This window comes from Nicotiana tomentosiformis, chromosome 4 (genome assembly GCF_000390325.3).
Source record: "Nicotiana tomentosiformis chromosome 4, ASM39032v3, whole genome shotgun sequence".
NCBI classification, from domain to species: Eukaryota; Viridiplantae; Streptophyta; class Magnoliopsida; order Solanales; family Solanaceae; genus Nicotiana; species Nicotiana tomentosiformis.
Window position 1 is genome coordinate 116,096,692 of NC_090815.1, and position 20,832 is coordinate 116,117,523.

Sequence of the window (20,832 nt, forward strand, 5' to 3'; positions counted from 1 at the left end):
TAAACTAAAAATCTTTACTTCAGAATATTTTTGTCATAAAAAATTAAATTAAAAAATTAAAATTCAGAATGCACTGACTAATTCTTAAATAATAGTTCTTTACAATAGCTACATGGTGTCATTTCTACGAAGTTATTAAAGGCCTAAACTTGTAATTCTCTTTGGTATTTAATCACAATACCAATTGTGATATTTTAGAGAAAATGATAAAAATAAGTTAAAAATAATTTCTTAAATATGCTTTTGAGCACTTTTAATCTTTGAAGTTAATAAAAAAATGAGTACTTTTGATATTTGTCAAATATTTAACAAATTTTATATTAGATTTAACAAGAACGGTAAAAGAAAATTAACTGAAAACACTAAGAAAATCTTGTCAAATCCCAAAAATTTACAGTAAAAAATCGAACAAAATATCAGAAATAGATCAAAAATAGTATTCCAAAAAAAATGCATCAGACACAAAAAATAAATCAATATAGCATAAATGACAAAAGCTATACCTCTAAATATGAGTTCCCATTAATTATTTTTTATAATTTTCGTTAAATCTAACAATCACAATTTTTAAAAAATTTGAAGGGGACAAATAGTCGTTCAAATATATTTGACAGACTATTTTGGATCTAGTCAAAACATAAGGGACCATTTTTGGAATTGGACCTTGATCTTTTCTAAAATACGAAGCCTCAAAGCTGGGCTGCAGCAGTCAAGAACATCAGGAGGCAACGATCGAGCTACCACTCCATGGCTTTCCTCTTCCACAAATTTCAGGAGGTTCTCTCTCTCCAACCCCCCCCCCCCCCCCAAAAAAAATATGTTTCTACTTTGCTTCTGTATTGTTTCTTCTTCATTTCTTTGCTCTCTCGTTCTTTGTCAATGACCATCTTGAGGTTATTTATAATGTGGGGTTGCTTATTGAATTGACACAATCAATTGAATAAAGTTGAGTTCTTTTTGCTGTGGGACACAATATTCAGGCGGTGAAAATTCTTGCTAAAAGCCCCACATTCGCCAGAGCTAGAGAGGCAAGGCATCTTCAGTTTGAAGCTGACATAAATCTCCTCTTCCTTTATACTAGGTAAGATTTATTTACTTATTGCAAGTGAAAGGCAAAGGGGAGGGGGGGGGGGGTGTACAATTTGAAAATAGTTGAATTGGCTAGTTGCTATATATTTGTCATTTCAGTGCAATTATATAGTTTTATAAGCATTTCCTTTAAGTAGGCGTTTGGACATGAATTGGTTCTTGGTTTATCATTGTGTTGAAATACTTGAAGTAACTAAATATTTTTAAAAATTGCGGTTTTGAAATCTTTGGTGGTGAATTTAAATGTATCTTTTTTGCATAGTTGTACCCACTGTTGTTTCATGTTGCCATTGTAAACTTTACTTTTCAGTTACAACCGTTTAGGAAGGAATGCTGATGATGCTGATGCAGAGGAGATTATTGATATGGCTAATAAGGCGTCCTTAGCCGATCAACAGAAGCTGGTCCAAGAGAATGTGCATTCTCAAGTTACGAACTTTTGCAGTTATATGGATGACATATTACTCCCTGATCATAAGGTTAAAGACAATCAGGCCACATCACCTACAGCAACAAATTCCTCTCCTGGTGGCAGTGGGCTCGGGGTTGCTGTTGGTGGGGATTCTCCATTACAAAACCACACTGGTAGGAATCACCTGCATTTTCAGCTCAATTCGTGTTATGAAAAGTTTGGATGTTGCCTTGAGCCCTACTTTGGTGTGCATGTCAGCAACCATTTGATCTCCTTTTTCTGCTCTATCTCATTGCTTTACCTTGTTTCATGCTGTCATTAAAATTCTTTGGCTGTATATTTCCAGGATATATCTAGGAATATCGTTAATGCTACTACTTTATCCGGTTCATTCTTATATTAAACACCATTAGCCTTCAACCAGCGTTGACAATATTTTTGTTATTGAGGTAGAAGCTGAAATAAGTTACTTCTGCCTTTTGTCTCGTGTGGCCGGTAATCACTGAGTCACTTGAGATTTCCGATAGAATATTACTAAATTATGTAGAAGTTGATCAAGCTTCTAGAATTTCTTAATTTCTAGTGGATTAGCTCTCCTTTCACAAACACACGGAGGAATATCTAAGCTTAAAGCTGAACTGGTTAATAGGAGCTAATGCCTCAAAAGTGAAACTTTTCTTCTTCATTTATCTTTTCAGGAACTTTTCAGTATGCTCTACTTTGTGCACACCTCCACATGGACTAGGTAGATCAAATCTAACTCTCAGCTTAGAACACCTAGAATACGGCTACTGAGAACTGAACATAAATTGATAAAGGAATGGAGTAATTATTCCAGTTGGAATGTCACTTCAACTGTTTCATTTCATTTTGGGAGGATTGAATTGTCATTATTATTTTCCTTCGAATCATTTATTATAAAACATGATTTGTAATGAAGTTGGTGGACAGTTCTAGTGGTGTAAAAATTTAAGCCTTTGCAACATAGGCAATAACATAAAATCACAGATCATGAGGCTCTATGGTGGTTTTGCATAAATTATATTTCAATCTGTTCTTTGCAGTGGCTTCATAGCTGCATCGCCCTGGATTTTGATTTCTAATAATAATTTCAGCACAGCTGTACCCGAAACCAAGGCATTGCAGCACACAGAGGTTTCACAGAGGTTAAAGGATCTTATGGGCTACACTCTCGAGGTCAAACCGTCTCAAATTCCTCATGAGGATGCTGGGAAAGGTTTATTCTTACATGGTGAGGCCAATATCGGTTCTGTCGTAGCATTTTATCCTGGAGTAGTTTACTCTCCAGCGTATTACCGCTATATTCCTGGATACCCTAGAATTGATGCCCAAAATCCACATTTGATCAAACGGTATGATGGGACTGCAATCAATGCACAGCCCTGGGGTAATGGTGGTGAATCTCGTGAAATTTGGGATTGGACTCGTCTTGCCGAATCTAAGCACACTATGCAAGCTGATGCACAAGGTTCTGACGGAGTTGAGAGGATGCTCAGCAAGCCATTGGATGAAACACATGTTGGAGGTAACCGCAAAGTGTTGGAAAGGAGAAACCCTCTTGCCTTTGCTCATTTCGCCAACCATCCAACCAAAGGAATGGTCCCTAATGTAATGGTATGCCCTTATGATTTTCCTCTCCTCGAGAAGGACATGAGACCCTATATACCTAATGTTTCATTTGGGAACGGTGAAGAAACAGACATCAGGAGATTAGGCAGCTTTAGGTTTAAGCCGTGGAAGTCCAGCAATAATGAACCAAATGTCCCTGTACTGAGGACACTTGTTTTTGTGGCTACTAGGGCAATTTGTGATGAAGAGGTTCTGCTGAACTACAGACTGAGCAATTCGGAGCACATAGCATCGTGGTACATTCCAGTAGTAGAAGAAGAGGATTAAAGGAGGTGGAACAAAGATCATTATGATGGATGCATATTGAGTTCTCAAACATAGATAAACAAGCAGGTTTGATTTACCATTGCTCAGGCCAAGACAGAAATGAAGGCATTAATTTTGGTGAGAGTATCTAAACCCCCTTTTAGTTTTCATGCTTTTGAAAGCTTTAACATTTATAGCTGACAAAGGAATTCTGTCAAGAAATTGTCTTGCTGATTCCAGATAGAGTTGAACTTTGCCAGATCACGACGATTGGTTATGTTTTCCCTTAGTTACAGAATAAGGCAGGAGAAGGAATGTGTCTTACTTGAAATTATGCACTTCTGATTGTTGTGATGCTCTTTTTGTGCTTCATTATCCAATTAAGAGTCACGACTTATACTTTGAGACAGTCTGTTGTGAACTTTCGTTGAAGCACGACGTTTTATGTTCGTTTATTTGAAAGACAAATGGTAGATTGGAAAATTTCTACTGCAAGAAAATACTACCTAGTTTTACTTTAAATTGGTCAAGAACTAGTTTTGAATCATGATACACTTGCAAATTACTGGAGTGTTTCTTTTTCCTTTTTCTTGTCGTAAATTTTATACTTTGTAAGACAGAAATGAAGTCAACCTTTCTATTTCTTTTTGTGTATTACTGTGATAGATCAAACAACTATTCTCTGGAAAATTAAATTCCGTTTGCTAATCGTTATAAATAATTTATGCCAACAGATGCAATAATGCTTCTCCTATCATATGATTGATCGATTTTTCTTTTTCAAAAAACTTCTTTTGAAATTGGTCTTTTGAGACTTAGCATAAAACAATTTCTCGTCTATTGGTGGCTTCAAAAACCAAACAACACCAAAATTAATTAGTATTAAATTTGTCGTCACTGATTAAATATGGAATGCCAGGTGTAAGCATTATCAAAACAATGAGAGACCAGAATGGACCACAATTTCTTCCAAGTAATGTTATTTATTCCAGTACTCGTTTGCGAGTTAAATATTACAATTTATTGCATCTTTACCACAAATTATGTCAATTATTATTCATACACTCAAAAAGAAGGATTTAAATAATTTGGAAGAGCACAAAAGTCAGACGTTGCGTCTACAATGTTGATATATATATATATATATATATATATATATATATATATATATATATATATATATATATACCACTATCTTCTTGGTGAAAACCTGCCTAACTTAACGTCCAAATAATTAAACTCCACTTTTGACGGAGAATTAAGGTGAAAAGGTGGGTGACATTACCATATTCAATTTGAAAAAGCTAAGCTTGAAATTTACATGTACATGAGTTATAGATATAGGCTTCCAGAAATCGTTCAATTTCCATGAATTTTCAAGAAAGTTGCAACGCGAGGTAGGTTTGTGTGAATAATTTAACTTATATATATATTCACTTGTGTGAATAATTTCTTACATTATCGATATAATTTACGTAACTCATTACAGTAGAAAATTTTAAAATTACTAATTCCACTTATTATAGACGGATTCCTTCAGTTATATTTTAAATAACCTAATATTGTAAAAACATTTCTACAAACCATCAGTGTATAAAAGTTAAATCAATAAGAAAAATACTGTTTACCAATGGAAAGTACGTAGAAAAAGACAAGATCATTGAGATAGTGGATTGTTTGGACTACTGCAAAAAAAAGTTAGTTATAATAATGATGCATTTGTTTTCATTTTAATTAGCTGAAATTCCTTAATTCAAGTACTGATATACAATGTGGATATGTGGTCCTTCCCACTCATTGCAGATCACAACATCTTCAGAATGGCCAAAACAGAAAACAATTAGTTTCCAGTACACAAGCTAAATTTGTTTAGTTGATACTGCAATAAGCTGTATCAGGATAATTAATCACTCGATCAACCTCTGAAGTAGAGTATAATATAAAGACCAAAAATATAAAGAAACAATAAGAGTGGAAAAGATTTTTAATCATATATATGATGTTCAAGTTAAACAATAGGTACAACAATTCAAGGGAATTAATGTCCAGTTTCACTACACTGACTGAGCAAATACAGCTTTCTTGTTTCCTTTGGTTCTTTCCAGCTTTCTCCTGCTAATTATTTCACCCTTACCAACCAGCTGAGGTTCTTCTGATATACTGGACAGCCCTGAAAAATAGAAAAATAGAAAAATGAGTTCACATGTACCATCAATTCACCAGAAATAATTTAATGTCAGTCACATACTCACATACATAATAAATTTGAAAAGCTACAAATATGGTTACATTTTTAAAACACATTTGGACTTCTCCCACGGTGAAAAAAAATGTTTATATAATCATGTCATTTTATAAGATGATTATAGGTAAATTTTTATGATAAACATTAATAAGTAACCTAATAAAATAACGACGGGCAGGTTAAGTATACTAATAGAGTAAAAAAACCTTTACACTATTAGTGTATATAATAGTAAGGCTGTGTACAACAGACCCTTGTGGTCCGGCTCTTTCTTCGACACCTCACATAAAAAAAACTTAATGCACCGGGCTGACCTCTACTAATAGTATATAACTTAAATATGTGACGGTATTTATATAACTTCCCACAACATAAAATTTTGAAAAATACCTTCCATGAAACCCTTCCTTTGCAATAGAATTCCAGTAACTCTGCCATTTTTCTGCTCCTTTTGGCTTATTTCATGTGGTTGATTTGGTTTTTCACTGAGATCAACAAAAGCCTTCAATTGAGCATTTTTAAAAAGCCAAGTTGACTCCATCTGCTTATTAATCATTCTAACTGCATAATAAGGGATTCTCATATTTTTCTTCATTGAATCCATCTTAAAACCGCAGCTAACAAACATAATACAATCCATCAAACTCTCTTTAGCCAATCCTTTCATATCATATGCTTGTGATCTTCTCCAAAGACTTTTGGAATGAGAATTAGTTGGAGATGAAATAGAAAGAGCTTTTGTTGCATCACTTATAGCATCATCAACCTCTCCTAACAACAATTTGCATTGTGCTCTATTGCTATAAAGCACAACTCTTTCTTTTCTAAATCTTAATGGACATAACTCCAATGCCTCATTGTATTTCATTTGTGCTTCTTTAATCTTTCCTAACCAAAAACTATGGTTTCCTTGTTGCTTCAATAGACTTAACATTACCCTTTTCTCTTCAAGTTTCTCATCACTCATATATTGCTCCCTTTTCTTCCTATCTACCTTCAAATCCCATATTTCTTCAAGAATTTGTTGAACACCAATATTCTTGATTTTTACCTTTCTTTGTTTGAAATCTGAAAGAAGAGTTCTTGTGATTGTATTACCAACATTTGATTTCCCTCCAAGGGTCTTAAGTTCAACCAAGTCAACAAGACACATGGAAGCGAGTTCAAGAACTTTGTACCTTGTACCTGTTGAGGCATAATATAACTAAAATTAGAAGCGCACTTTCTCTAATAGCTTAAGCGTTTAGATGAGGCGGTGGCATGTTGAACATAATATAACTAAATAGTGAAAAGCTTGCTCTCTTTAACAATTTAAGCATTTAGATGAGGTGGTTTAACAGTACCTGAATCCGCGAGAAGCAGTAATAGGCAATCAATTCCTATATATTGCCAGTCATCTGAAGATCTTGAAAGATTACAAAGATTCTTGATTACATCCTTTGATTCTGCTATATATCTTCTTCCATCTTTGTTATAACACAAAATTCTAATTAATCCAACCCCTCCTGGTGAAGTATCATTAGCCAATCCACCCCACATTTCACTCAAGTCCTTGAGAAAGTTTTTCTCACAAATGAGATTTAAGCACCTCTCTTTAATTGCAAAGCAATTGAGAAGATGCAAATTCCAACATTGAAGCTGACTAGCCCATTCCTCAGCTTTCCTATTTTCCATTTCAAGACCTCCAACTCCTCTAGTCAACAAATCACAATGATATTTTAACCTCTTACTTAAATCCTTCACTCCAACAAACTCTTTGTACACAACTTCAAGACATGTGGAAGCTAAATTCATGGCCAACTTAACAATTTCTTCCTCATAAATTGCCACATCTTTGAAAGTTTTTTCATAGCTTGCTAAATGACCAATTGCTCTAACAGCTACCCTTTGTTCAACCCAAGTCATATTCCCTCTCAAAAGCTCTAATAATGGTTTTAGGACACCTGAATCCACTGCTTTAATAGCAAACTCAACATTGTTCATAGTATAAGAACCAATAATATGAGCTGCATAATATGGAATATAAATGTTCTGATTTTGGTGAAGCCAAGATTTGTATGTGATACCTTTGTTGATTAGGCTTCCCATGCATTCAAAGATACCGAGGGATGGAAGCTCTTTGTCATTAGGTTGTGACATTGCCATGGTCCAAAGACCACTTAATACTAGCACAAGTTCTTGATCTTCAACCAAAGACATGTTTTTTAAGTAGTTCTTGATTCCATTGCTCCTGATTGGTGAGTTTGGTTCCTTAATAATGCAAAAGAAACAACCTCTAGGGTTATAGCAGCATTTCTCATTTACACTAGGCATATTGGTGTTTGGCACTTTATCTTTTTTCTTGAGAGAATTCATGGAAGCAAGAAGAGAGAACTTTCAGCACTCTAGTGTTTTTTACTGTGTGTGCGAGTGTTGTGGTTCAGGGTTTTACGTATAGAACTATGCAAGTTGGTACAAATAAAGGATAAGTAGCTTAATTAATAGGATAGTTATCTAAGTTGTGGCTTGGAAATGGAAACATTCAGCCGGAGCATGAGAAGATTTTATTTTAATAAAGCAGTAACTTGTAGTAGTATCTTTACTTTTATTTTATTATAATGAGTAGAGCTATGAAAAAGTGAGGATTTATATTGATGACTTGTTTGTAACTGAGATAATAATTATTGTTATTATTGTTGCTACCTAACTTGTAAGTATTAAGGTTTCAGATTGCATGTGCTGCTCTTCTTCTTTTTAGTTTTTGGTTTCAATTTTAAGACTATAAATATTGTACATTGACCATATATTGATCTTTTATACTATCGAATTGTGCTAGCTTATAACAGTCAATAATTCCTCATATATATATATATATATATATATATATATATATATCCTAATATGATATCCTAGATGAGTAATAATCGGTTAAATTGTATTGATTGTTGAAAATTTCTTTGTATCGTGCATATAACTAAAGTATTTCTAACTTAATATACCCCGTCAAATTAAAGTTTCATTTCAAGTGAATTCAGCCTTAATCAATCAAATTATAACAGACTATTGGTTTTTGCTTAATTCATTTTATTTCAGTTTTCGTTACTCAGCATAAGCGTTTCATACAGTAGCAATTATTTTTGAATTGGCGGATAATAATTGAACAAAAGTCTTTTTCCATTTGAAGTGCATCGTGCTGCCGTTAACAAAGTTGGCTCGTACATAATTTTCAATATTTTAGCTCTGTGTGTGTGTGTTTTTATTTACCTTTTTCCTGTTAGGTATGTTAAAAGTTTTTTTGTCTTATGTGTAAAAAATGGGGATACGTGCAAAGCTTGAAAGTGAATCTTCTATATTCACATAAAATATAAAACAAGAAAACAGTAAGCTGCATCATTGTGGCAGGAAATGGGTTTCTAATGTTGTGAATCTTGTCCATTACAATTTGGTTCATATATTTTGCTATTTGCTGAATTTATACTCTGATAAAAGATTCTTGTCACTGTCTTCAAGTATCATTTGATAGTTGCAGTAAAATTCTTGTCGAGAATGAGGAAATAAATTCATGACCCATTTAAGAAAAGATAAAAGTATACCCAACTTTCACAATTCCACGTGATAATTTTTTTTGGTTAACTGGATGATTATAATATATATATATATATATATATATATATATATATATATATATATATATATATATTACCAACTCAGTTAAAACAAGAGCATTGCTTTCAGGGGGTATGAATTAACCCCTGAGTTGTGATAAAAAAAATATTAATATTACAATCCAAAATTTTTCTAGGAAAAACAGGTGTTGAGATGTTTGTTCAAAAAGCTTTATTTACAAACACTAGAGGAACTGTCACAGTTCTTGTTCTATCAAAAAAATCTTTGTTTTACCAGCTTCTTTTTTCTGAGCATTGTCATATTATGGACAAAAAAAAAAAAAAAAAAAGGCAACAATCACTTTTAGCTGGCTAAAACTATTTATATTCGATTGCCGTAAAAATATATATAATTTATATATTTTTTATATATATCACGCACACACATATATATAACGGTCAAGTTTTTTTTAGAACTAATGTTCATGTTATGTTATAATATATATTCTACATAACAATACTTCATTGTAGTAGCCAAAAAAATATCGAAACAAATAAAAATATTATATATAAGTTTGACTGTATTTTATATAATATTCTAATGGCAACAGACCTTTAAAGTTGTGGGAAACTTCCAACGATTATAAATCTTTTAAAGATATTCTAATCGACATAATTTTGAGGAATATGAATTCCTTTATATCCGTAGTGAGACTGTGGTCCCTCTACATTTAATTTGAACACTTGATTCCCAAATAACAAAAGGAATCAAGTACAAAGGGGGAATGTCTCAAGAAAATGCGGCTGCTAATATGAATAGATGAATTAGAACAAAAAGCTGGTAATTAAGCAATCTTGGTTATATTAATTTGTATAAACAATTAGGGTTTGCCTACTAAACCAGTATCACTCGTGCCATTTTATCATGATGATTTGGTAGTAACACATAGTTCGGAGGAGGACATCTGTTTCCTTGGGAACCATAAATTAGACTTTCTTCATCTCCAATATATGAATGATAATAATTAGGCGTGAATTATAGGTGCTTTTAACTTCAAATGTGTTTGTTTTCATGAGTTTTCTTTATAGTGGTGCGTAAGTTCTGTTTGATTTTCTTTTGCACATTTTGATACTCACTTGTCTAATAACTCAATTTCACTTCTTAGATCATTTTAGCAAATTTTGATCTACAATCTTTAAAATACTGAACTAAATACCTATCATGAAAGAAGACTAGAATTGACTCGGCATTGGAACACACCTTTTTTATAGACGTAAATGTGTGCTTTGATATCTTTAAAAAAAGGCCACCAGTGCACAAAGTATCCCGTATTCATACATAATTCGAAAAAAGACTGCACTCCAAAGGGTGTGATGCAGACAGTCCAACCTAATGCAAGTATTAGTGACTGCTTCTACGACTCGAACCATTATCACATGTGTTTGGATCAAAATAACATGGTTCACGCCGAAGCCAATAAATACAACTTTGATGTCGATAAATAAGGCATAAAACAAACATATCAAAAGAGACTATTATTTAAAATGGTTTGGTCAAGTGACATACATCAATCTACTAATGCCAAAAAAATATTGAGAGAATAAATTCTCATCCTAAACAAACTTCTCTAAAAGGCTATATTGTGGAGGTTGTGTTGTTATTGTGAGAAGCAGGTATCCTCAATTTATAGATGACCGAGACTTTTCCGTCAAGAAAAGGATAAGGCATATGAAGGATATTTATTCATTTTAGGAGTCTTTTTCCCTTCATTCAAGAAAGAGAGTCATAATAGATTAAAAATTCAAGACAAAATCCTAACAATTCTCTCATTGGCTTGAATTTTGTAAACATAACTTGATCCACTTCCTTCACATAATTTTCATCACCGTTGCTTGCTCATAAGTGTGGATTTTGACCACTTATTAATACCTTTTTACTTTTGTTTTAGTCCGAAAGTGTTGATTTATGTTCCTAAAACTAATGAAAGTATGCAAATTGCAGGAATGTTGGAGATGTGGGTTCAAATGATAAAATCCAACTAAAAAAAGAGTTTTCCGACTCACAAGGCAAGAAGGGGCGCATCGGACCAGAAGTGCGGTCCACAGAAGTATTTCTGCAGTTGCAGAAGCAAGTGCGGACAGCATAATTCTCTTTGCGACCGCAAATCTGATGTAGAAGCCCAGAAGTAATTGAAGCAGAAGTGCGGACCGCACACAATATGTGCGAACGTAGAACATGGTCGCACTTACAAGAATTTAAAAAGTTAAGACAGTGTGCAAAATGACCAAGACTGAAGCCTTGCCTGAAGTGCGGGCTGCACATGAATTGTGCAGTAGAAGCTGAATTGTAGCCCTAGATAAAATTGTGCGGCTGCAAAATCCATCCCCCTGCAGACTCAAGCAATTTGCAGACTGCACATGAAATTTTTCGGCCGCAGAACCTCCCGAGGGGCATTTTGTCAGCGAATTTTGAGCCACTATAAATAGACGAAAATCACATTTTTATATCAAGTTTTGAAGTTTTCTCAGCTGTAACCGTTGTAGTTTACCATTTTAGAAAATTTATAATCATTTTGGGACAAAAATATCATAGTTTATCATTTTAATTTTATATTATTGGTTTAATTAGTATTTCTTCTTTGTTTTCTTCATTTTTTACTATGAGTAACTAGACACTTACTAGGGTTGTGACCCAACCCTAGTGTGTAAACCTTATGGATATTTAATTTAATGCTTGTTTATGATTGGGTGTTTGTTATTTAGCCTTGTTCATAATTAATTTTTAGAATTAATGGTTGCAAACATTGATTCATGCCTTTTTGACTTGGTCTTTACTTGAGAAAGAGGGACCTAGTCTAGGAAAGCTTTGCTAACAAGAAATTGGGCTTGTTAAGAATTTGACTAGCCTAGTTAAAGGGTTTAAACTAGAGATAAGAAAAATCCGACTTGAGCTCATATCAACTATTTAGCTTGATACCCATTTGGGCTTGAGAAAGCCAAATTGGGCAAAATCACTCTATGACCGAGAGGTATTGAGTGAGTAACTTAGAGTTGAGAGTTATAATACACTCCAATCAATAAAACAAGTATTAATATAATTAACTCATTAAGCGAACATCTAGGCGGAGGTTACATCCCTAAGCTTTTTACCTGTTTGAAAATAACCAAAAATAATTAGTCAATTTCTAGTTTTATTTCTCTAATTGAGTATTGATAGTATAATTTATAGAAGTAATTTGCAAAACCACAAGTTTAGAAGTGTATTTAAGTTGTTTCGTTTTCACGCATCAAGTATACACTCTAACACCCATTGTTAGCTCATTGAGGAAATTGACCCTGACTCATAGTTGGGTATTATTTTTTCAATGACCTCTTTCACTCATTATTGAGTATGGATTAGGAGTGGATCACTTGCCATAATTAAAAATAGGTATATGTTGAAAAAATTTGATATTGGTTAAAAGAAGCCCAAGAATAGGTTAAAAGGATCCCACACATTAAGAATAAATATGGGTTAAAACTGATATTGGTTAAAGGAAGCTCATGCATTAAAAATAAGCATGAGATAAAACTAGCATTGCATAAAAGTGGCCCAAACATGGGTTAAAAGGAGTTTTTATTTCTATAAAGATGCAGCAACATGAGTTTTAAATATTTGTGATTGTAATTTATCTCCACATGTAGCATCTTGTTCAAACTTTTTGAAAATTTTTTTATTATCATCAAATTAGTTGCACTTTGATTTGAATCCGTCTGCATCTTGTCTTCAATCTCGTTCAACCATTGGCTCTGATACTGATGGTAGGCTAGGATCTCGTGTTTTAACTATATTTTACATTCTAGTTACTATAATTTGATTGTATTTGAGTCTAATTGCTAATAGTTTATACTTATTACGTTTGTTCTGTTGTGTAAGATGTGATTTCGAGTGGAAAAACTAGTTTGGAGATAAAACGAATAATTTGGAGCTTTGAAGTCTGAGTAGAAGCCCAAATAATTAAGTCGCGATCACGTTCGGGGGTCGAGGACCAAGTCTGGAAGTCAAAGAGTGAGGATAAAAAGATTACTCTAGAAAAAATACACGACTGTGTTGCGTGATGCGTCGCTGGGTGCTAGTGCAAAATTCGTGCAGAGTGTAAAAATAAACTCTCTGAACTTCTCCTCAGGCGCACCGCGTGGGGCAGCGCGCCATGCACCGCGCATGTGCAAATTTTACAGAGTGTTTTTTTTACTTCATCTTGGAAAGAGTAGTTTCTCCATTTCTACATGGTATAAATACACCAAAAACACGATTTTTAGAGGACTTTTGACCTCGGAAGCGTTAGGAGAGCATTGAAGGCTACAAGACACAGAATTTCATCATCTTTCCATCAATTCAATATTGGAGTTTGGATTGTAATGTTAGATTGATGCTTTCTCACTCTTTAATTATATTTGTGATGACTTCCTCCCTAATTATGGAGTAGTTTACCTTAGGATTGATCATGATTTGGTGACTTGGTTGTTGTTTGTGGATATTATTACTGTTTAATTGCTTGAATTTATTGGAGGAGCTTTAATAGAGTTGTAATTTTATTCTTTATAGTGTTTAATCGAAAGAGGAACACCTTATTAGAATATCATTGCAGCGTATGCTTTAGTTTATGTTGGTGATTCTTTGAAGTAATCGAGAGAGCTTTTTGAGTTACCGTTTAAATTAACATTGAGAAATATTCACGAGAAATTTCTCTTTGATCATTCTTACCAATAGATTCTTGAATGTTTCACCGCACTTCACATTAGTTTATTTGAAAGAATTAGATTTAATCGAAAGAGGAGTCTGAATCGGAAGTATAAGCTAATCACCTATTGAATTCATGAGAATCAATAGAACCTCAAGAGTGAAATATAACAGTATCATATCCAGAATAATAACCTTGCACCTATCATGTCAAAACCCTTATTTCACACATTGATAAGAAACCAACTCTGCTAATATCTAGTTATTTGCAGTCAATTGTCAATTGTCAATTGCGTTACTTTAGTAGTTAATCGTAGTTCGTAATCATTCCAATCAAGTTTTGATCATCCTGAATAGAAGTTAAACCAGGAATTACTAGAGCATTGTTTAAATTCAATCCTTATTGAGACGATAATCATACGATACTATCTTTGGCTAGAGAGCATCAATTTTGTGTTGTGTTTGGCGCTCGTCAAATTTTGGTGCCATTGCCGGATATTGGCAATAAATAGTGTTCAAAATATTTTTTGGTGCTAATTCGGGAATTAGTTTTTTTCTTATTATTTTATTTCTCTTCAAGATTTTTTTTTTGTAGCACATGACAAGTGCTAGGGCGAAAACCTGTAGAAAATATTCTTGATATTGGACTCTAATTGCAGTTGAAGATGGAGTACAATCAGCATAAAAAAAAAAGTTGCAGAGTTAGTAGTTGAACATTATCACAAGTGTGCTATTTATTTTAAATATAGTGGAAATCATCTATGTGATGACCCAAAATATCATCTTTAAATTTAATAATTAATTTTATATTCTAAGACCTCGAAAAGCACTATTTGTCATTCTTTGACTTGCGTGCACAGTTCGTAAAATTTTTCGGAAAGTTTTCAGGTGAAAAATGGATTAAAATGTGAATTAGATGTTTAAAATATAACTGAGTTGACTTTGGTCAATATTTTGAGCAAACGGACTCGGATCAATATTTTGACAGTTCCGGTAGGTCCGTATCGTGAATTAAAACTTGGGTGTATGCCCGAAATCAAATTCCGAGGTCCCTAACCCGAGATATGTAATTTTGATGAAAAATTTAAAGTTTAAGTTCAAATAGTGACCAGATGTCAAATTATGTGCAAATGACCCCAGAATAGAATTTTGATAATTCCAACAGCTCCGTATGGTGATTTTGGACTTAGAAGCGGGATCGAAATTTTATTTGGAAGTCCGTAGTGGAATTAGGCTTGAAATGTCGAAAGTTAAATTTTTGGAAAGTTTGACCGAGGGGTTGACTTTTTGATATCGGGGTCAAAATCCGATTCTGAAAATTTTTATAGCTCCGTTATATCATTTATGACTTGCGTGCAAAATTTGAGGTCAATTGGACTGGATTTGATAGGTTCCGGTGTTGTTTGTAGAAATTGAAAGTTCAAAGTTCATAGATTTTGATTTGAGGCGCGATTAGTCATTTTGATGTTGTTTGATATGGTTTGAAGCCTCGACTAAGTTCGTATTGTATTTTGGGACATGTTGAAATAATTGGTTAAGGTCCCGAAGGTCTCGGGTGGAATTCGGAAGGTAAACGGAATGAATTTCGGACAAAGAAGGTTGCTGGAAATTTGCAGAAATTTCTGGTGTGTGGAGCCAACTTTAGAAGCTTATATCTCGTAATTCATAAGGAATCGGAAAATTGTCAAAACATAATAGTTATAGTCGTTTGATTCTAGTTTTCAGAAAGTTAAACTATTTATTATTTGAACATTTGTATAGAAAGTTATGATGGATTGAATGAAGGCTGGTAGAGCAGTTTCGCTAGAAACTCTGATGCATGGAGCCAATTTTGGAAGCTTATATCTCGTAATTCATAAGGAATCAGAAAAGATATAAAACATGAAAGTTGTAGTTGGTTGATTCTAGTTTCCAGAAAGTTAAACCATTTATCATTTGGACATTTGGACATAAAGTTATAATCAATAGAAGGAAGGCTGGTAGAGCAATTTCTGATGGACTTTTAGTGATGAAAAATGGACTTTTAGTGACGAAAAATTGACTTTTAATGACGGATTGGCAGAAACTTAAGGACCAAAAATGGTCATTTCATTCATTTCGTTTTGGATTTTTGGAGCACGGTTCTTGGACGATTTTTAGGCGATTTTTACGGAAAAATATTGGGGTAAGTGTTCCTTATCCTATATTGATTATATTTCATGATTCCATACTCATTTACATCATGTATCCGTGAATTTATGGAAGAAAAATCAAGATTTTTGCAAAATATTTCAAAAACAAAAATTTAAGATTTGGAGGTCGAGTTGTTATCGGATTTTGGTAAAATTTATATGGGTGGACTCGTAATTGAATGAGTTGTCGGATTTTGTAAGTTTCGCCGGATTCCGAGATGTGGGCCCCACGGGCAAATTTTGAGCTAATTTCGGATTTTAATAAAAATATAATATTTTCTTATGAAATTGATTACTATAATTTTTGTTGACTGTATCAAATTAATTATGACTAGATACGAGTCGATCGGAGTCGGAAAATCGAGGAAAAAGCATAATACTTGGTTAAATTTGAGCAAGTCGAAGTAAGTGATTTGTCTAACCTTGTGTGGGGAAAATTTTCCCTAGGATTGGTATTGATGTGATTATTGAAATGTGTTGAAAGTTATGTGCACGAGGTGACGAGTGTGTACACGGGCTAAATTATGATAGATTATATTTTTAAATTGTGTAGATCACTGTTGCACATTTATTAAAATATTTTATCTTGTTATATTCTTCATCATTGATCTGAGATATATACTTCAAATTTATTTGATCTTTTCTTACTAATTGTTTTACCTGTTTAGTTAAAACTTGGTTTCTTTTATTCTGTGCATTATTTGAAGGTTGATTTTCTTTAAATTAAATATTATTAATATGAAGTATTTGACATTTTTAAACTTGATATTGAAGCAACGTATTAAAGATTTTGAAATAATATTTTCCTAAATTATTTACTCTTGAATATTTTTATACTCATTGTGATGGAGCCGTGAGCTCTTTATTGTGGAAAAATATTATTATTGAATTATTTTGACATGAGTCGTGAGCTCTTTATTGTGAAAAAATATTGTTGTTGAATTATTTTGGCAAGTTAAATTATTTGAGTATCTGAGGTGCAAATTATGATATATTGTGATATTGATACGCATGCGGTGGTATAAGGTCTGGGTGTTGAAATGCATGCGGTGAGATAAGGGTGGCTTGATACGCGTGGCTAGTAGGGAGGACTACTAGAAGTCATGCGGTGTGATAAGGGTGGCTAAAACGCATGATGCTATTTCGGAAAAAAATATTTTCTTTCAAATAAATTATGAAGGCTCCCGCGGTGAGATAAGAAAATGAGATATTGTGAATTTGTTTATGATTTGGGACTACGAGGCGGTACCTCGGGAGTACCCTTGTTGATATTGATTTATGGCCGCAGTTGCCTTTGATTATTGTTGTGATTTTCTTCAAGTTGGAAATAATTCTGTTTTGTTTTCACGAGGTATTTATTTGCCATTATTTGATGTAATTAAATGTGACATACTACTTGATTCATTTTCATTGTCATTTTATCTTATAATATTGTTTAAATATTTTACCATGCCATTATTTATTCTCCAGTAGGGCCTGACCTGACCTCGTCACTACTCTACCGAGGTTAGGCTTGGCACTTACTAGGTACCGCTGTGGTGTACTCATACTACGCTTCTGCACATCTTTTTGTGCAGATCCAGGAACATCTTATCAGACCATGCATCAGTAAACTAGTTGTATGAGGAGACTTCGAGGTATATCTGCCATCGCCCGCAAACTCCGGAGTCCCCTTCTATCTTACTATGTTGTCTTCCTTATTTGCTTTAGACTCTAATGTATAGAGACATAGAGAATAAATTCTTAGAAGTTTGTGACTTATTTCTACCGAGTTTTGGGAGTTTAAATTATTTGAATTGTAGTTTATTTATTTAAGATATTTATTATTATTCTGCATTGATAGGCTTACCTAGTCTAAGAGACTAGGTGCTATCACGATATCCTACGGAGGGAATTTGGGGTCGTGACAATCTATGGGTTGACTGTCAAGCATGTAAGTATTCCTCTTATGGTTCAACTTTGAAAAGTCTCATTCTATTTTTAGTCCGTATAGGTATGAGGTTTCATATTGTCACAATCTTAACTCTGAATGGAATGAATACTCTGATTATGACCGGAACGAAAGCGAAGTGAGACAACCACCTCAAGAGAAGAATAGTAGTTTAGAGGAGCTTATGTATAAGTTCATGAATAGTGTCGAAGAGAGATTTATACAAAATGATGAATCCATTAAGAACCTAACAATGCAATTGAGTCAAATAATAAGTATACTTTCAGAAAGCTCATCGCGTTGTGATGGTAAATATATGGAGGAGATACCCTGTGAGAATGAGGCTACCCAAGAGGATGAGCATCCACCGAGAGAACTTATCACTCTGCAAGAGTACTCTGATTCAATTGAGGTGATTGAAGATGCAACTTTGGTTGATTGTAAAGCAATAAAAGAAGAGGTTAAACCCCATCCATCTCTCCACATTTGCAACCTTTAGTAGAAGAAAAAGTGAAACAAATGGTCTTGAACATACCACAAGAATATTCACATGACCTTTCTTTTTTGTTTTCTTATTCTAGCCTTGATTACGTGGATTTTATTTTTGGAGATTTACAGAAAGATGCATGGATTGATCCTGTGAAAGAATACAGGAACAAGTTGAGGATGATCCTACAAGAAGAACTCACTGCTCAAAAAGAGGCCAAGCAAGAAAGAAAAAAAACGGGTCTTGCAGATATCCTCAGAAGACTTGGGCTTAATGAGCTCCATAAATAATCCCAAGGAGAGAAAACAAGGAATGAATTCAGAATTAGGGATGGAGTTCATAAGTTCTCGAAAAAGAAAAACATTCAGGGGAATTTACTTTATCTCTTGCTTTTTATCTATGTGTCATGGGGACATGTCACAATTTAAATTGTGGGATGGGGGATGTAAATATGTACATGTATGTTTGTTTTCTTGTGTTTTTCTTGAATTCCTTTTTGACTTTTTCTGACGATGAATTTCCTCGATTGTTATCTTGAGGGATCAAAGTCGAAGAAAAAAAATATTTTGTTTTTCTTAGGTAGTGTAACAATTTTTCCTTGATTTTTCTTTGTGCCGCGGTTCTTTTCAAGAGTTTTGTTTGAACCGGGTGTAGTTAGTTTTTTCCTTTTGTTAGTAATAGAGAAGTCTTTTGCTATAGTGTTAAATGGAGATGAATTTTCTTAACTTTGTTGTGCCTTGAGAGTAGTGAGTGTTTTAGTTGCGACGCCTAGGCTCAGTTCTTGACTCATGTATAAGTGCCTTAAAATGTTTGATTTTGATGTTGCTTAACTGCTTTGACTAGAGAGTCGGAATAGATCCAATCCTAAGTGAGTTATGTGGCAACATGTGCGTGAGATTTTTTTAATATTCTATGCATGTCAGTTGATGTCTAGAACTTGCCCTGTGTGTTTGCAAATCGAAATTGCAGTCTTGTTCAGTCTAGGAAGTGATATATACATTTCTTTGTTGAGCCAATTATATGTTTTTGACCCGCCTAATTTTTGTGTATCCTAGTTAGCCTCTTTGAGCCAGTAATCCTACGTCTTTGGCAATCACACTGCAAGCCTGATCCATTTTGTTTGAATTGACTATATGTTTGAACCTTTTACCTCTCTTGAGCACTTAAATTTGTTATGAACTTGCAAAAGCTAAGTTGAGGTATAGTCGAATTTTTGAGTGGAACTACTAAAAAAGAAGAAAGGTGCATTGTTTGAAAAATCGTAAGAGCCACTTGTAGGAAATTGAAAGAAAAAAAGTGAGTTTGCTTGAAAAAAAATTAGAACTTAGAAAAGAAAAAAATTGATTCCTTTCTTAGTGGTAGTTCTTATCCTGTTTGTGCTTAAAGATATTGGTAGCTTAATACTATTATATGTGAAGGTTGGGGTTTGGTTCAACACAATTATGAGATTTAGATTGCTAATGTTTATGTATTAAAGTGTTCATGGAGGTGTAGTCACTATATCCAAATGTATCTTACACGTCCTGCAGCCTACATTACAACCAAATTAAGTCATACTTGATCTTTGACTGAATGAGCTTAAATTAGTGGAGTATGATGCTACGAGCAAGCCTATGGTACGTCTTCTGTGGAACATGAAATTTATTTCTGAGAGTGAGTTAAATTCTTCTTATCTTGAGTTTTAATTTGTTTTTGAATATTGTGTGTGGAACTACTCTTTCTCTTTGGTGTGAGGGCATATGATTTGCGAAGGAAAGGTAATGTTTTAGCCTCTGTGATAGAGTAAGTGAGCGGGTTTTTAAAAAATACGTGGTACTTTTGAGTCAAGTCTTGAAGCTAAGATGTTAAGATAGGGTGCTTAGTCTGTTTTAAATATTTTTGGCGTGATGGGTTAGGGAAGTTGTTTGATGAAAAGGTCATCTCTATGTGAAGTGTAGCTTGATTGCTCGGGAACGAGCAATAGTTTAAGTGTGGGGTATTGATGGTAGGCTAAGAGCTCGTGTTTTAGCTACATTTTGCACTCTAGTTACTACAATTTGATTGTATTTGAGCCTAATTACAAACATTTTATACTTATTACATGTGTTATGCTGTGTACGATGTAATTTCGAGTGGAGAAACAAGTTTGGAACTAAAATGGATGATTTGAAGCTTTGAAGTCTGAGTAGAAGCCTAAGAAATTAAGCCGAGATCACATTCGGGGGTCGAGGACCAAGTTTGGAAGTCAAAAAGTGAAAAACAAAATTACTCTAGAAAAAATGCACTACCGCACTACGGGGCGCTAGTGCAAAATTCCTG

The 20,832-nt window shown here is 33.7% G+C and overlaps 2 protein-coding genes across 2 annotated transcripts; one reads left to right on the forward strand and one right to left on the reverse strand.

Annotated features, from left to right (window-relative positions):
* Window positions 1–620: 620 nt before the first annotated feature.
* On the forward strand, window positions 621–3,806 carry LOC104095987 (uncharacterized). Its single transcript, XM_009602254.4, has 4 exons — window positions 621–777; window positions 981–1,081; window positions 1,400–1,674; window positions 2,622–3,806. Exons 1-4 carry the CDS (start codon window positions 748–750, stop codon window positions 3,416–3,418), a joined length of 1,203 nt encoding a protein of 400 aa, XP_009600549.1. The 5' UTR covers window positions 621–747; the 3' UTR covers window positions 3,419–3,806.
* A 1,563-nt stretch (window positions 3,807–5,369) lies between these two features.
* On the reverse strand, window positions 5,370–8,266 carry LOC104095986 (uncharacterized). The gene is made up of 3 exons (XM_009602253.4): window positions 6,986–8,266; window positions 6,033–6,827; window positions 5,370–5,567 (listed from the first exon to the last, which is right to left on the reverse strand). The coding sequence occupies exons 1-3, from the start codon at window positions 7,995–7,997 to the stop codon at window positions 5,452–5,454; spliced, it is 1,923 nt and encodes a 640-aa protein (XP_009600548.1). The 5' UTR covers window positions 7,998–8,266; the 3' UTR covers window positions 5,370–5,451.
* Window positions 8,267–20,832: the final 12,566 nt, after the last annotated feature.

Excerpts from the sequence above, each read along its gene's own strand:
- LOC104095987 (XM_009602254.4), top strand. The coding sequence starts at position 748 with ATGGCTTTCCTCTTCCACAAATTTCAGGAG. Across the intron at positions 778-980 it reads TCTTCCACAAATTTCAGGAG|GCGGTGAAAATTCTTGCTAA; the intron begins GTTCTCTCTCTC and ends CACAATATTCAG. Across the intron at positions 1,082-1,399 it reads CTCCTCTTCCTTTATACTAG|TTACAACCGTTTAGGAAGGA; the intron begins GTAAGATTTATT and ends TTTACTTTTCAG.
- LOC104095986 (XM_009602253.4), bottom strand. The coding sequence starts at position 7,997 with ATGAATTCTCTCAAGAAAAAAGATAAAGTGCCAAACACCAATATGCCT. Across the intron at positions 6,828-6,985 it reads ACTGCTTCTCGCGGATTCAG|GTACAAGGTACAAAGTTCTT; the intron begins GTACTGTTAAAC and ends ATGCCTCAACAG. Across the intron at positions 5,568-6,032 it reads AAGGAAGGGTTTCATGGAAG|GGCTGTCCAGTATATCAGAA; the intron begins GTATTTTTCAAA and ends TCTATTTTTCAG.